Raw genomic sequence first — 14,987 nt, forward strand, 5'->3', positions numbered from 1 at the left:
ATTCTACCTTTTCCTGAAATCCACGTTTCCTTTACTGCGGTTACCAAGTACCTCGTGGCTTAAAATTTAACAGTCAAAACTAAGATCTACTCTTGTAGATCATTCTCTCCACTAGTAAAGACTAGTGATTTTTATCCTTAAGCTGTAAGGCTCAGAGTAAAATGCAACTGTAATAGAAATTCAGTCAGGTAATAAACATAACCATTATATGTCATTAAAAACCTTTGTCTTTATGGGACTTTTGTTTGCATGAAAGCTTTCGCTTTTGATTCATTTGATACGTGTTGCTGAGGACACATCTCTACTTGGACTTGTCGTAACAGAACTTTTAAATGTCATCTTGCTGCAACTCCAACTTTCCTTCACCCCCCACAGCACGAAACACACCCCTTTTGTGGAAAAGCCACATTTACATTATTGGGAGTAGGGAAAGGCTCTTCACTTACTGATGAAATACAGATGGCGTCTCCATGGAGTGCATGCCTGTTGTTCGTGCACGTACAAGCGCATGCATGTTCGCATATAAAAAGTGTCAGCTCAGTGCCTTTGTTGCTAAATTGAAGCGAAAAGCAACAAGAGACAAACCATCGAATGTGTTGGATGTTACTCAGCTGCCTTCGAGGAAACTCGTTCTGTCATTCGTAACAGCTTCTGGTTGTCTTGCTCTAATGGCTGAATGGAGCTGGGTGGCCTACACAGTACTGGAAGTGCTTATTGCTGCAGCATGTTGCTTTGGTAACGTGTTGGTGATGTGTGCTGTGTGTTTCGGTATCCGGGATTCCCTTCGGGAACCAACATTCTGCTTCCTCGTGTCCTTGGCAGTGGCTGACTTCCTTGTGGGTGTGGCCGCTGTGCCCCTTGCAGTATTATTGGATGGCTGGGTGAGTCTAATCCCCGAGTTGTGCCTGCTTCTCAGCTGTGTTGTGCTGGTGTTGACGCAGGCATCTGTGCTGTCACTGCTAGCAATTGCTGTGGACCGATACCTGCGGTTGCACACACCACTCAGGTGAGGTGAACTCTGGGTCTCCTGTTTTGTGAGTGAACACTGTGATATTTTCAGGTTTTCCCTTTTATTGTGCTTTATCCCTCTTTCAGATACAAAGCCTTGGCCACACAAAGGCACACATGGATCGGCGTGTCTGTTTGCTGGATGCTTTCATGTCTCCTTGGCTTCACTCCTCTATTCGGCTGGCACAATTACTCCTCCCCAGCATCTGATTCTACCAACACATCTTCCACTTCTTTCATCCGTCCGCCGTGCACTTTCCTCTCAGTTATCTCCCTCCCTTTCATGGTCTACTTCAACTTTCTCGGATGTGTCATGGCACCCCTGCTGGTCATGACCCTCCTCTACACTCGAATCTTTTGGAGCCTACAGGGACATCTAAAGGACAGCTGCCCTCAGTCCCGGGCCTCTCTGCTCAGGGAGAAGAGGCTGGCCTGCTCCCTGGCTCTCGTCCTCATCTTGTTTGCTGGCTGCTGGATTCCTCTCCACCTGATGAACTGTCTGCTGTTGTTTCAAGGCCCTCAGGCTGTCACACAGGGAACGCTCTATACAGGCAGGTGACAGTACTTTTTCTAGCCCTTACGCAGTTTGCAGCTGGTTGTTAAATATTCGAGAGCATGTGACTCATTAACACCACTTGCTGTGAAATGTAACACTAGCCAATCCAAATGTTCCAGGTATTCTCCTGTCTCACGCCAACTCAGCAGTCAACCCTGTGATCTATGCCTGTCGCATTCCAAAGATCCAGCAGGCCTACGGTCAATTATGGAGGCGCTTCCTTGCGTGGTTAAACTGTTGCCATCGGGAAAAAGCAGGTTCGCAGATCATTAACATGCAGCTGAGCCATTAACATACACATCTGGATAAAGATGGAAAAGCAGTCTCCAATAAGGGGCCTTTTGGACTTTGTCAGGAAGTTTGTATCTGCTCATAGAGTCTGTGTTCAACCATCATGTAAAGCTTTATTAAAGCGAATCACATAGACTGGGGAAAGAAGCCAGTTGAGTGTAATTTCCATTTATGGATATTTGTGCAAACTTTATTCTACAGATAGCAATTTCCTGTGTCTCCACTAGAGGGCGGCACACACTAACCATCGGCACAGCTCCTGTTCGACGACAATCACAACTGCAGTGTGTGACAAATAATTTCAAGCTGCCATTCACTGATTTTTGGACAACTTATTTAAGACAAATGTGACTTTATTAAAATGTACATCTTTTAAAAGCACATAAGTTAACACTTCCAGTCAATTCAACACTAATCATGCTGCGTGTCTTCCTCCTCCTTTTTTATTATATCTGGCAATAAACGTCATACTTGAGCCATGAGCATGTGTTGTATGTTCCTCAGTGTGCAGCGAGCTCCTCAGGGAAGGCAATAGACTGTATAGTTATCACCTGAGCAGGGTGCAGTCCCACCCACCAAACTATACAACCTACTACCTCACCCTGTCAGAGCCCAAGTCAAACACACCCCAGGTTCACCTTTCTAAAAATGTTGGGCCTATTTACCTGCTCGGCGTGAAAACAAGAATAAGACTGCTGAAAGCTCGTGTTTTTGCTTGGAGACGGCAGTCGGCGAGCGGCTGACTCGGCTGTCTCTTGGGAAAGACAGTAGATTGTATAGTTATTTAAAAAAGAGGTTACACAACCCCACAACTATTCAATCTACTACCTCAGCTCCAAGGACAGCATCCACGTTGCTTCAACATCGAAGATCCGCAAAGGTATCCTTCCTGCAACGGCACAAAGAAAGAAAGCGCTCAATAATATTAACTAACTCACTGAAATCATCTGGTTATTCAAGTTTTATTCTCGTGTACTTTTAAAAGTTACATTTTTCACAATATCTTCGAGTGACGTGTTGAAATTCAACCTCTGCAAAAAGCAGCCTCGTTGCATTTTTGCTTTTGTTCTCCGTGTCTGTTTTATTTGGTTTAAAATAGGTACGGCTCAACGTCACGAGTGAAAGTGCTCACGCCTCACGCCAACAAGTCTTCAACTGCCAAGATTTGGAGAAACATTTATCGCTTCTAAACAAAAGAAGATCCTCACGATCGACCCCGTTTTTCTGTAACGTCTTTAAGAAACACGTTCCGCTAAAATAAATCAGAGGCAAATCATTTTAACGGTGAGTGGACGACGGAAAGTGAGAGCACTAATGTGTGAAAGCCCAACAAACAACTCACTGGCTTCCTGAGACTCTGGCATGTGATCGAAAGAGAGAAAAAAAGCGAGCTGCTCGATTCTGTGCCAGGAATCCTCCGTTTTCGCCAAAAACTGAGCTCATTGCAGCGGCTATCCCTGTGCAGGCTGGCTGCTGCTCCTCAGACGGAGGTACACACACAGATGCCTGCAAATATGGCTTCCACCAGCTGCCTCTCATTGAATACAAAGCTGGGATTCTGCCCCCCAAAACACAACAACGAAACACAAAATGGCGTCTTGCACATCGGCCATTTTAGGTCTGCTTTAAAACACTGTAAGGGTCTACCTTTTAGGTTTTTCGTGAGCTTGCTGCATCGTGATGAAGAAAGCACAGCTGTTCTATCAGGAGTGATGGAGAGTCAGTCCTGTGCCAACACTAAGGCGAAGCCAAAAGAGCCAGACGACACTCTATCACGGAGCGAGAGGGAAACTCTAACTTTACTTATCAGGCAGCTGGACGAAGCCACGACCGCGTGCAGCATGTTTCTGTCCGTGTAATGTTTCAGTAGCACCCTCACAGAGCGGGCAGGCATTTTGCTCTGTTAAAGTTTGATTCATTTGGGAAGTCGTTGCTTCTCCTTCAGCCATTACCAGTTAAACTATTGCTAAACATGAGATAAAGATTAGCTCCGTGCACATCAGGTTGACATGCCAGTAACTGCGGGGTTAATGAGTGGCAGACAAACGGCAGGCCGGGGCCTCAGACTAACAGAGATGAGGTTAGAAGGTACACCGCCTGCATAAATTAGCATACAGCCACGACCCCTGAGACTTGGTCCAGACCAGCCTATAGTTAGCATGCAGTAGACCCTGCTAGACTGACTACAGAAGACCAGACAGACAGAATGGGTGGGGGTGCGCTGGCGTGACGCCCGACTCTGTCACCACGCCAGTGACAGATCTATGGGCTCTGCTTAGTCGCCAAGAAACGTCCCCCGACTGCAGCCGCGTTCGGAGGACGAGGCTGATACGACACAGTGCTCTCGGAGAAATGGGTCAAGTTAACGAAGATTTAACAAGACATCCGAGTAGGAAAACATGCACACAATAAATGCTGGTGGGGAGTTCTGTGCTTTCTGGGTTAATTGTGCAAAACCGGAGTCGACGCGGTCAGTCACGTGCCGGGCGCAGATATTTTCCGTGGCGCTTACAGCAGGTACGTATGTCCCGGCTGGCCCGATAACTTTTTCTTGAAAATAAACGCAGCTCTCGTCTGCGGGGCAGCTGGAGGAACTTGGAGAAATCTGGCCTTCTGAGCTAATCCCATCTGCCTATCAGACAGACTGTGCATCTGTCACAGCAGAATCACGGCTGAATGTTTGTAAATTCACAGCGGCGGTTTCAGTGTAAGCCAAGAAACGTGGGCCTTGTCCACTCGTACCCTCTGATAACACGACTCTGCTGTGACCAACCAGGATGTGTTTTTCTGGAGGCGATTTCCTGCTTCGGCCTTGTCATCCTTCTCTGGGTGACAGTCACACGTGTATTTCGAGGTTTCCAAAAGCCTCTGACAGTTTGAGCTCTTTGGCATCACTTTTCTCTATAAAGCCCACAGAATAAAATTTCAACATCAAGTCTTTTTATACCAGTTACTAAACTGGGAGGCCTTTTTAAGAAACACTTTGCCTTCATTGTGTTTTTAGAAAGAAGCCAAAGTGGACTTTTGTGGACCGCAGACTAAAATCAGAATGGATGGTTTAATGTTTTAATGGACATATTGACCACGCCGTGCCCACTCATTTTGTCCTCTCTTCTTTCTTTCTAAACATGTCGATGTCAAACAAAGAGCAAACGCCATTAAAACGGCGAGCAAAGGGAACCAGGTTTTACAAACTTCACGTCTCCACATTAAAACAAACAGAAACCCACGTGAAAAAAAGGATTAAGAATATAATGGAAACCAGCCTTAGCTCCTCTCCTCCACTGACGGGAGGATTCAGACTTTGTCCCCACCGGGCGATTTATTCCTTGTCCGATGCAAACAACGTAAACACGCGGGTTAATTATCGAATCTCAGAACACTCGCAGCATACCCAGTTGCCAACAAAAGTCCTCAAAATTGGAGCAGATTATCGCAGGAAGCAGAGGCAGGAAAACACCTATTGGCTCGCCTGGTCCCTCGGTCCGCGAGACAGAATGAATGTTTGGCACAGACACAACGGACGGGGCACCACACCATTGGTACAGGTTCTTGTGTGTTTCTCTCTCTTTCGCTCTCTGAGCTTTGTGCCAAGAATGGACAGAGTCTGTGTGCCAGGCAGAATTTCAATAAGGGGAGTAAGGAGGTGGAGGTGGTGGTTAAAGAGGGGGAGGAGCGGTGGCGTTGATGGAGGAAGTAAGCCACAATAGATGGCAGAGTGAAGAATTCCCCGACTGACTGCTTGTCTAACTCACGTCCATTCTTACTGATCCTCTTAAAAGCACCATGGTGACTTTATCACACAAGCTTTCATCCTCCCACTCTCTCAGGAACGTCCTGCATTAGAGGACGAAGGAGCACTGAGCCTCTACCATCCCACTTGGCATGGTGCCCGCTCTGATGTTCTGTATATCCTCATTAGCTAGGCACAACACACAGCTCACGCTCGCATGTATGCAGAGATATGCTGCCATATGTGTGTACTAACACAACCGTACACTGGTACAGACAACACAGCACAGTTGCTCAAACTGTGGGCATTAAAGGAGCTCAGTTGATCTTGATTAGATGAATGGTAATTAAATAAAAAGGCTTCCAGGCTTTTGCGATCAGTGTTTTGGTTTTGTGCAGTAGATGGCTGCACAGACAAATGCTGAACTGACATGAGTCAGCCTGAGCGCTGGATAAACATGCTGGACAGTTTGTTTGAGGAAAAGATATATGACCCAGATACGCCAAGAGCATATGGGAGTCACTGTGCTGACTATCAGCTTCCAACAACAACCTGACCCATAGATACACATATAGACAAGGAGCTATGGCTGACAGGCCAAACAGCCAATCTGCAGGCTTGGGCTGTGTGGACAGTCCTCCAAGTAGTCGAATGACTAGTGTGTGTCTCTAAAATCTCCGAATGAAGAAAGGTCGCTTTCCTCCTCTCCATCTACTTTCTCTGTCCTCTCATCTCCACTTGTCTATGCTTTTGCTAATGTGCTAATGAGATGTGTGGTTACCATGGTTTCAAATGTTTCTGATAGCTCAGAATCCTGGCCTTGCATGTCGCTACACGCCCACATGTTAGAGCATTTACAAATGCCACACGGTGCAGACTGTACACAAGCATGCACGTATACAGCATATAATCACAAACACTTGGAAAGGTATGCCCTTTCAAAGCCAGTGCATGTGTGCGCGTGTGCATGTGCATATTTGTGCACATGCACACAAAGAGAATGCGTGCAAAAGTGCAAAGCAGTGTATGTCAGGACGAAACAGCTGCAGCTTCCTGCATGAGAAGAGAAACTTCCTGTTGCTTCGCTCCAAACCGCGGTCGGTCAGCCAAGATATCAACCAATCAGCTATGTCGAGGCTGAATGAAGGAAGTAAGCCTGACTGCCTCTAGGAGAAAAACTCAGAAGCATTATGAGGCAACACGATAAGTTCATCTGAGGATACGAGAGGGGCGGGGAAAGAGCACTCCCACTCCTACCTCTCTTTCTATCTCTGTAACTTTTGATCTCTATATTTTTTCAAGCCCTTTTTCCTCTTAACGTTTGTCTTTCTTTAGTACCACATTTTGATATGCAAAAAATCCAAAAAACAAACAAACAAAAAACTAGTTTACTTTTGTTATGCAGCCATTTGCCACTTTATGCGAAAGATAAGCAATCAGAAAAAATAGAGACTTGACAGAATAGCATAGCCGCTAATTGTGAGGGGTATGATGAAAAGGTCTGATGGTGTTCACTGTTTACACGTGGCATGAAGGCGCCATTTTAACACCAACCCATATTTAGATGCAATATGCAGCTCTGGCATAAAGTTGTCCAGTTAGGTTCCTAATTACATGTACAGTAAGCAGATATTTCAATGTAATATCTGACCAACTAAATTTGGTTAAATTATTGCAACGGCTCTTGGTCAATATGCACAGTCGCTTGTCTAATTCAAGTGCAGTGTTCTGGTCTCTGACATACAGCTGTAATCACAATTACCCTTATATACGACAGTTTTACATGTTGCCTAAATACACACCAGTCACACAAATGCTACCGCTCATCTTTAAATTTCTTCTTCTCATGTGGCGTGTCAAAAAACAACAACAACAACAAAACCAAATAAAACAAAACATTCGTCTCACTACTGAAAAAACCTTTTTCTTTACAGCATCGTCAGTTTCATTTCTGCCCAAAGCTTCCTCTGAAATGTAAAGTATATAAAGATGTTAATGACGCAGTGTTGTAGCAGCTACCTTTTGGCAAACAGACACAACTCTAGACTGAAAAAGCATAAAACTGGACACACAACTGCACCAGCAAACATGTTTCTGTGAAACTTCTGCCATATATCAGACTTTTTACAGTGGCTAGAAACAAAGGAAGTAAATATTGTCCTTATATTATCTCTATCGCCATGGCCCCGGATGATAAGAGATTTGTGCCTCACTCGTCCCATAACAGCTCTTCAACACTGGTTAGCACCTATACTTACACTAACCTGAAGCTTACAACCATTCTCAAGCCACACAACCCTCTGAGGTCAGTGAGTAACCAAGAAGGCCTGTCGTCCCTCCTACCAGTCTCCACAGAGACACCTGTTCAATACAGAAAACCACAGAAAATACTGTTGACCCCCCCGTCAGAGCCTGCTGTCCTGCGGCAAAGAGGGGTTCAGGTTAAGACAGAAAGAGATAGAGACACCAGGGGAAAGAAGACTGTCAGCAGGGAGTCGCAGTGTCCCTCTGAGCTCTAGAAAAGTTTCTCCTGTCATGTACATTGAGCCAAAATGGCGCCGAGGAGAGTGCGGCGTGGCAACCGATAACAACAGACAACGTTTAGGAGAAAGACCACGATAAAGGACAGAGAACAGGGCGAGAGGAACTCGGGGAGACAGACTGCAGGGAAAAGGTGTCACAGGATTAAAAAAAGGGAAATACCTGAAGCCTGTAGTGAGCGGCGGGCTGGGCCGGACGACTGACGGAGAAGAGGGCCGTGATGGCGGGAAGAAGGGAAAAGAGAGGAGTAGAGCACACCCTCTGAGAGCTACACCCCCTTCCCACAATCCCCTCCTACTGGCGTGAGTGCGTCTGTCCGTACACGAGGTGACAGAGGGACGTCTGCTCACACACAGCCACTGTGACACACACGCGAAAAGAAAATACATACACACACAAACGACAATATCAAACACACCAACAGCAAAGAGGTCCAAAACAGACCAGCAGTAGACTTGCATTACTGTCAGTGGCGTATAACCAAAACAGAGTCAAACACGAGAAGACGCCAACAACAGAGGAGTTAAGAACACAGACATACACATAATCAAATCACCAGCCTTTGGATCACCCTCTGCTCTGCCCTGTGCTGTGTTTGCCTCGGTCTGCCAGCCCACTTTGGCACCGCTGCCAAGAGGGAAGGAGAGAGAAGGACGGGAGGAGGTGGGGGGTGCAGAGACACAGAAAGAGGAAGGGAGTGACATGCTGTAGCGAGAGAAGGAACAGAAAGAGGAGGAGTCCGAGAAAAGAGTTAAGACTGAGAGTGTGCCACAGAAAGACAAGGAAACAAAGTACGAGAAGAAACGTCAAGTGTCGTGAGCCGACGCGGCGACACAAAACAGTCCGGTATCGGCTAACGTACACCTTTATTATCCAATATCCAAAACGCACCTCTGTCCACATACCCCACTCATACTATCCTGCAGCAACAGACAGATGGCGAGAGAGACAAGCAGATCCCGACACTTCTGCCATATTGTTGCATCTCACCATGTTCATACAGTCAATAGATTTTTTTTAAAGAAGCTCAAACTGGCTTGAGATTTCTTATATACGCTGTTGGACTTTTGTTTTTCAAGTTCTCTCACCAGAAAAAGGATTCCTGGCAGACTTCCTGTCTTTTTTGACATCTCTGTTCTGCCCGTTTTTCTTTGCGTCTCCCCTCAATCCGTCCTCTCTCCCTCCATTGGGGATAATATCAGCCCTCGTGAGAGGGAGGGCTTTGAGAGAGTTCAGCTAAATGAATCAATGAGCAGGGAGGGTGGATACTTTCCCCCCCTGCCTTTGGCATCCTTCCCAGGTTTCCCTTTGCTTTCTCACCCGAGCATGATAGTTCAACACCAATGCAGATCTTGGATCAGCGAGCTGTCGCCTCTAGATGACCTCAATCATTAGGAGAGAAAACATAAATCCATCTGCTCATTAATGGCCGACCTTCTCTGTAGCCAGCTTGCGGGCCAATCATTGGTGCTGAAGCGGGTATCCCAAGCCGAGCCAACCAATCAGCACTCACCTCCGAGCTGATGTCATTTTGAAAATACTGAGTGTAACTCTAAAAAAACCCAGGAACACTCTTCTACCATTCGATTCAAGCAACCAATTACAGACAAAAAGCAAAGCTTGTTTCGAGTGAAACGCCTAATTCGTTGTCGCAGCTGCTGTAATAATAGCGGCGGAGTCCTCTGACTGGCCAAACAGATACCAACACACACATTACCAGAGGCTTCTCTCAGTCTTCAAACACCAACTGCGGACACAAAGCAGACCACAATAGCCCAGCTTCTCTGCTTGAACACCACAAGTTTTTTCTCAAAGACAGGACAATGGACGCACACACACATACACACACGTTCATACTGTACACACGCACGCACACACACACGTGGTGTGAAGAATCCGGTTCTTCTATGGAGGCTCAGATTCAGGCAGCAGGTTGGACAGCCCCTCAACCCTGACGTCACGTCTCCTTTGTTGTTTATGAATTTATTTCTCTCCTCAGCTGAACTCTCTGAACTCAAAGTCCCCACACCCCTCCATTACTTCCCTCCCGCCCTGTCCTCAAGCCCTACATTTACCCCCTGCCAACAAAGGCGGGCAAATACAGTATGGCTTTAACAAGGAAGAAGAAAAGAAAAGGAGAGACGGGCAGAAGGCAGACACAGAGACGCGAGACAGAAAGATCGAGAGAAAGGAGCTCAGATGTCTTTCTCACTTTTTCTTTTCCTCCTTTTCTTCTTCGATCGCTCTCCGTGTGTCTTCCTGCTTGGCTTGTAAAAGTTTCAGCTGCGAGGCGGGCCGGCCTCTTTTGGCAGCCCTCCAACTCTCGACTCTCCTGTCCCCCTGCAAGAGAGAAAAGGAAGGGAGGACAAATATAGTCACAGCTAGACGGCACTGTAAAGTTGTAGATACAGATGCACTCTAAATGCACAGCAGGTTTTTCTTACACACACTTCACACTAATCCATAAAGGAAGAAAGCACCGTGGGGCATTTTGTCAACATTTGCCACCAGTTTTCAGTAAAGCATAATCCAGCGGATAATAAGTAAACTACGTGCTAATCACTGTGTGAGCCGCCGTGTGTATTTTCAAAAGGCACATTGTGATGTTTGCCTGCCTTTAACTGGCTCTGCCAGCTGAATTTGATAACTGTGTGTTTTGGTGTTCACACCCAGTTCACACAAGGACACGCCGCCCGCTTTATTTCTCCTGGTATCAATAACCTGAGCAACTCGGGTGCTTGCATGCACAGTTATATTTACTGTAGCACACAAAAACCTCTACCTGCCAAATATTTGCATTAATTCAAAACACATAACCTGTGTAAATGGGCCCTGTTTCAAAGTCTAGGCAGACACACACACAGACACACACACAAGACTGACAAGTTACACTGTTACTGATTTACTCACCTTGGTTTTCGTGCAAGATCACACACACCGATACTTCTAATGCTGATGTATTTACTCATAAACTGTATCCTAATCAATTAAAAAATGAACTTATATTGTGCTTTACTACTTACTATATACTTTATAACAGGTCAGGCTTATTTACAGGTTAAGTATCTTCTCTTAATATAGGTTAAAAAAATTTAAATAGATATTTATTAATTTTTTCTGATCTACATAAGAAAATACAAAATCATATTTAAATCTCGACATTTAACAAATAGGGTTAACTTAAGTAAAACATGTTATATATAGCTGCTCAAAAAAACATAAATCATAAATCAACATGAAGAGTAGATTTAAGAGGCCTTAGCCTCAGAATTATTACATTCCCTCTTCTATTATGTGTAAGGATAAACTTAGCTACTGATTATGAAATGTGAAATACTGTAAATGTTTATTGAATGCTGGTCTACAGTCCGTGACCTTAGCGCAACATTGAGTCACCTTCAGCTAACTTATCTCTAAAAACTAAATGTAGCTTCTCCAGTAGCTCCTTATTAAACTAGATGTTGAAGAGCATTTTAAACACAGAAATTTTTAAACAAAATAAATAAATAAATTTAAAAAACGCCAAAATAAAAGTTCACGTTTCCTAAAATGACAGATAAAGTTTGCGCTCACCTGTGGGAGACTCTAGAGGAGAGAAACAGAGGCTAGCCCCACTAGCTTGTAGCCTGACTGTAACTTATATAGGGATGAAAGGGGTCGCCAAAGGGGCTGGACATGTGGGCCTATATGAGCAGGTGTAACCCAGCAGTTAAAATAGGAAATAGTAAATAAAAAACGTAAGCGTGAGGTTAATTTGTATAAAAGAGCATCTCAACAAACACGAGCAGCTCACTGACTGTGGTCAAAGTACCGTTTTTTTGTACTTTGTTCAATGGAGATTGATGTGGCGCTCCATCTAGTGGTAAAAGGGGGTAAATGCATACACTCTTTGGCTGAAGATGTATCATTGTGGACCACTTAATTTTCTGATTTTTATTTTTCTTACAGGACGATATTGCATGTTTTAGCTTAGATAAACAGAACTGTATATTTCATTAATAGTGTTAATAGTAACGGTGTGTGGGGGAGGGATTTCTAAAGGTCCGTTCCTATGCAGCACACAATGGCTTTAGAAGGTGAGTAAAAGTTAGTATGAGGAATAATACATGTAAAACTTACCAAAACTTGCTTGGTTAGATTAGCTTGAATAGTTTCCAGGGTAGATGCATTCAAAATTGCATTGTGCATTTCCTGCCATTCAAGAAAGTTTCCATTATCAAGTGTTTCCTACAATCCGGAATAATCTAGCCTCCAGCACTCTGAGTGTGGATGAGTATTGAAGGATAAGAGAGAGAGAGGCTTATTCAAGATAATTTAATTAAAAACATGCAACACAAAAGCAATGACAAAAAATGAAATAATAAAATGAATGAAAATGAAACATAAATAATTTAGTCATTGCATTAGGTTAGTAATGTCAAAGCCCAAGGGAAGAAACTACTGGTGGCATGCTACTTGTGTGCAGCTTGTCAAATGGCAGCAAGGCAAACAGGTTGTGACTGGCTATTTAGCCTACTTGCAGTAACAGAATAGAAAATATAATCTTTTAAAAAATGGAGAACCTCTTCAAAGTTCATAATAGCTATCCCTTTTGTTTTGAATTTTATACCTCCACCTTTCTGCTCAGTCACTCTGAAGTGTTTCTAAAAGCTCAGTGAAAAATGAAATACCTGATCTCCACTTCAGCCGGAGTCCTCACTGGGAAAGGATAGCACTTTGTAAAGGCAGGCTGAGATGCAGACATGTTTGCACATGTCAAAATTAAACCAGGAAAATTCAGCCAATGTTTTAAAAAAGAATCTTACTGCTGCTGTGTAGTTTTCTCTCTGATGTCTATCACCAAGCACCAAATGTTTCTCAGTCACTGTGACTTGCACAAATCATCCAGATCGGTTTTGAAATCTTAGATTTTTGCCATCAGATTTCTGGTAATGCCATTCTTCCTAATTCATCTACAACTAAAAGATCAAGCATATTCATGCGTTTCCTAAAATCAGAGGGCTAATTAAAAACAAAACAAACCCACAATTTGCCACTTATTTCTTTGGTCAATGCAACTGACTAGGGCTGCTCAATTAATCGAATTTTAATCACGATTACGATCTGGGCTTTCAACGATCATTAAAAATGACTGAGCCGATTATTAGCCCCTCCCTCATTTATCCGCGACACCTTAAAGGCCGGTCCGTGAAAATATTGTAGGGCGCAAAAAAGGTTGGAGACCGCTGATTAAGAGGATCCGAGGGAAGCCCGGAAAGCTAAACAGAAGTTATTTGGAGAGGAGAGTGACTGCCGCTGGTTGAAAAGAGAGGTAAAAAAACTTCAGTGGTGTTGCACACTATTTTATATTATTTTTTAAAGTCATTGTTAACCCTTTAAAGCCGGTCAGAGCAGCACGCTCCGTGTTGTGTAACTATTTTTAAATCCCTGTAGAACCTGAACCGTGTAAGCTAGCGCAATAATTTGTTTTGCATATGAAACCGGAGGAGTTGTACTTACATCTGATGCCATCAGCTTGTCCTCGGTCACAGTTTCCTTCCACATAAAGCTTTGCAAAAACTGCATAAAAAGCTCTTGCAGGAACAAAAACACAATATTCCAGAAACACGCTTTGCCGTTCCTATCAGCTGTTCGTAACACTTCCCACAGTGAAACAGACATCAGCGGGAACTGTCGCATGTCCGCCATTTCCTGGCCGAAACCGGAAGTGACGTCATTTTCGCGGAAATTGTAGTTTTTTACTTATAGGCCTTAAAAGCCTATACTGGTCATGTTTGACTTTTCTGAATAGTTGCTGGGATGCTTAGAACTCAAATTGCACTGCTGGAAATAGTTTATTTTGATGCACATGCTGTTTTCTTTGCAAATTTGCATCATAGGATTGTTTTTTCGTTTTTCCTGCAGTATATAAAAATTGGTGTATCTCCAAAATAAAACTATGAAGACACTCAAAATAAATTTCCTGTTGTTGTAAACTATTTTTTGCAACTTTTTTGTATTTAAAGTTTTGAGGGATAAACCTCTTAAATTTCTCCAAGTAGAAATACATTTAAAAAATCAAAAACGATTTTCAATTTTTTTGTAGTTTATTGCACTTTTTTGCAATTAATGTAGTTACTATGGACTTAATGCATACATATTATTAAAATATGGGCTATAACCGTTGCATAGCAAATTGAAATGCTCCCACAAACGGCACTACAACATGTAAAAAAAATAATATAAGCTCTGGCGGACTTGGTTCTATAGTAGGTCTGGGTTAAATAAATATCGTCAAATAATCGCGATCTCAATTTCAGTGAAAATAATCGTGATTATCATTTTTGCCATAATCGAGCAGCCCTACAACTGACAGCTGTCATGCTGTCCTTTTAAAATACCCATGACTAAGGTGCTACTGCCCTCCAGTGGCCACATGAAAGGACAACCCCAGACCAAGATGCTGTCAGGGGGTTAAAAGTTCTCTTGTCCCTACTGGCCCTGCGCTTCTTCTTGTTCACCGTTCCTGGGAGTTTAGTTATGCTCAGCCTTTCCTTTTCTTATGTGACATTTGAGCCATACATTTTAGCATTAAAGAATCCAACCAGATACAGAGAGGGCAGGTAGATAGGTCTTAGGGGGGCACAGTTGGGGGTCCTGCCCCAGAAATATATTCATTTCCTGCCTTCTCCTGGGTTTTTGCAAACCCATTTTTCCTGCCTCTGTTTTTCTCTAATCTAAGAAAAGCACAAAACACTGACACCAGGTGGCAGTTTAGTATATACTAAATACACTGCATTGGTGCCCCCAGGCACAAAAACCTTAAGAAATGCACAAAACAAGGTGAGCCAATAGTTTCCTTAGGGCAAGGCACCTCAT

General features: G+C 43.9%; 1 protein-coding gene and 1 long non-coding RNA gene across 4 annotated transcripts; one reads left to right on the forward strand and one right to left on the reverse strand.

The window, feature by feature from the left end:
• The first annotated feature begins 568 nt into the window (after positions 1–568).
• On the forward strand, positions 569–2,317 carry LOC106674504 (adenosine receptor A3). Its single transcript, XM_023152901.3, has 3 exons — positions 569–1,006; positions 1,096–1,559; positions 1,684–2,317. Exons 1-3 carry the CDS (start codon positions 669–671, stop codon positions 1,854–1,856), a joined length of 975 nt encoding a protein of 324 aa, XP_023008669.3. The 5' UTR covers positions 569–668; the 3' UTR covers positions 1,857–2,317.
• LOC111500661 (uncharacterized) lies at positions 2,188–11,762 on the reverse strand. 3 transcript variants are annotated; one of them, XR_013094759.1, is made up of 4 exons: positions 11,703–11,762; positions 10,342–10,469; positions 8,292–8,488; positions 2,188–2,744 (listed from the first exon to the last, which is right to left on the reverse strand). It is a non-coding gene; the product is annotated as an uncharacterized LOC111500661 (long non-coding RNA). The 3 variants fall into 3 exon arrangements; XR_002721198.3 differs by lacking the exons at positions 10,342–10,469; positions 11,703–11,762 and adding an exon at positions 8,671–8,944; XR_013094758.1 differs by lacking the exons at positions 10,342–10,469; positions 11,703–11,762 and having other exon boundaries at positions 8,292–8,944.
• Between the last annotated feature and the right edge of the window lie 3,225 nt (positions 11,763–14,987).

This window comes from Maylandia zebra, linkage group LG20 (assembly GCF_041146795.1).
Source record: "Maylandia zebra isolate NMK-2024a linkage group LG20, Mzebra_GT3a, whole genome shotgun sequence".
Classification (NCBI taxonomy): Eukaryota; Metazoa; Chordata; class Actinopteri; order Cichliformes; family Cichlidae; genus Maylandia; species Maylandia zebra.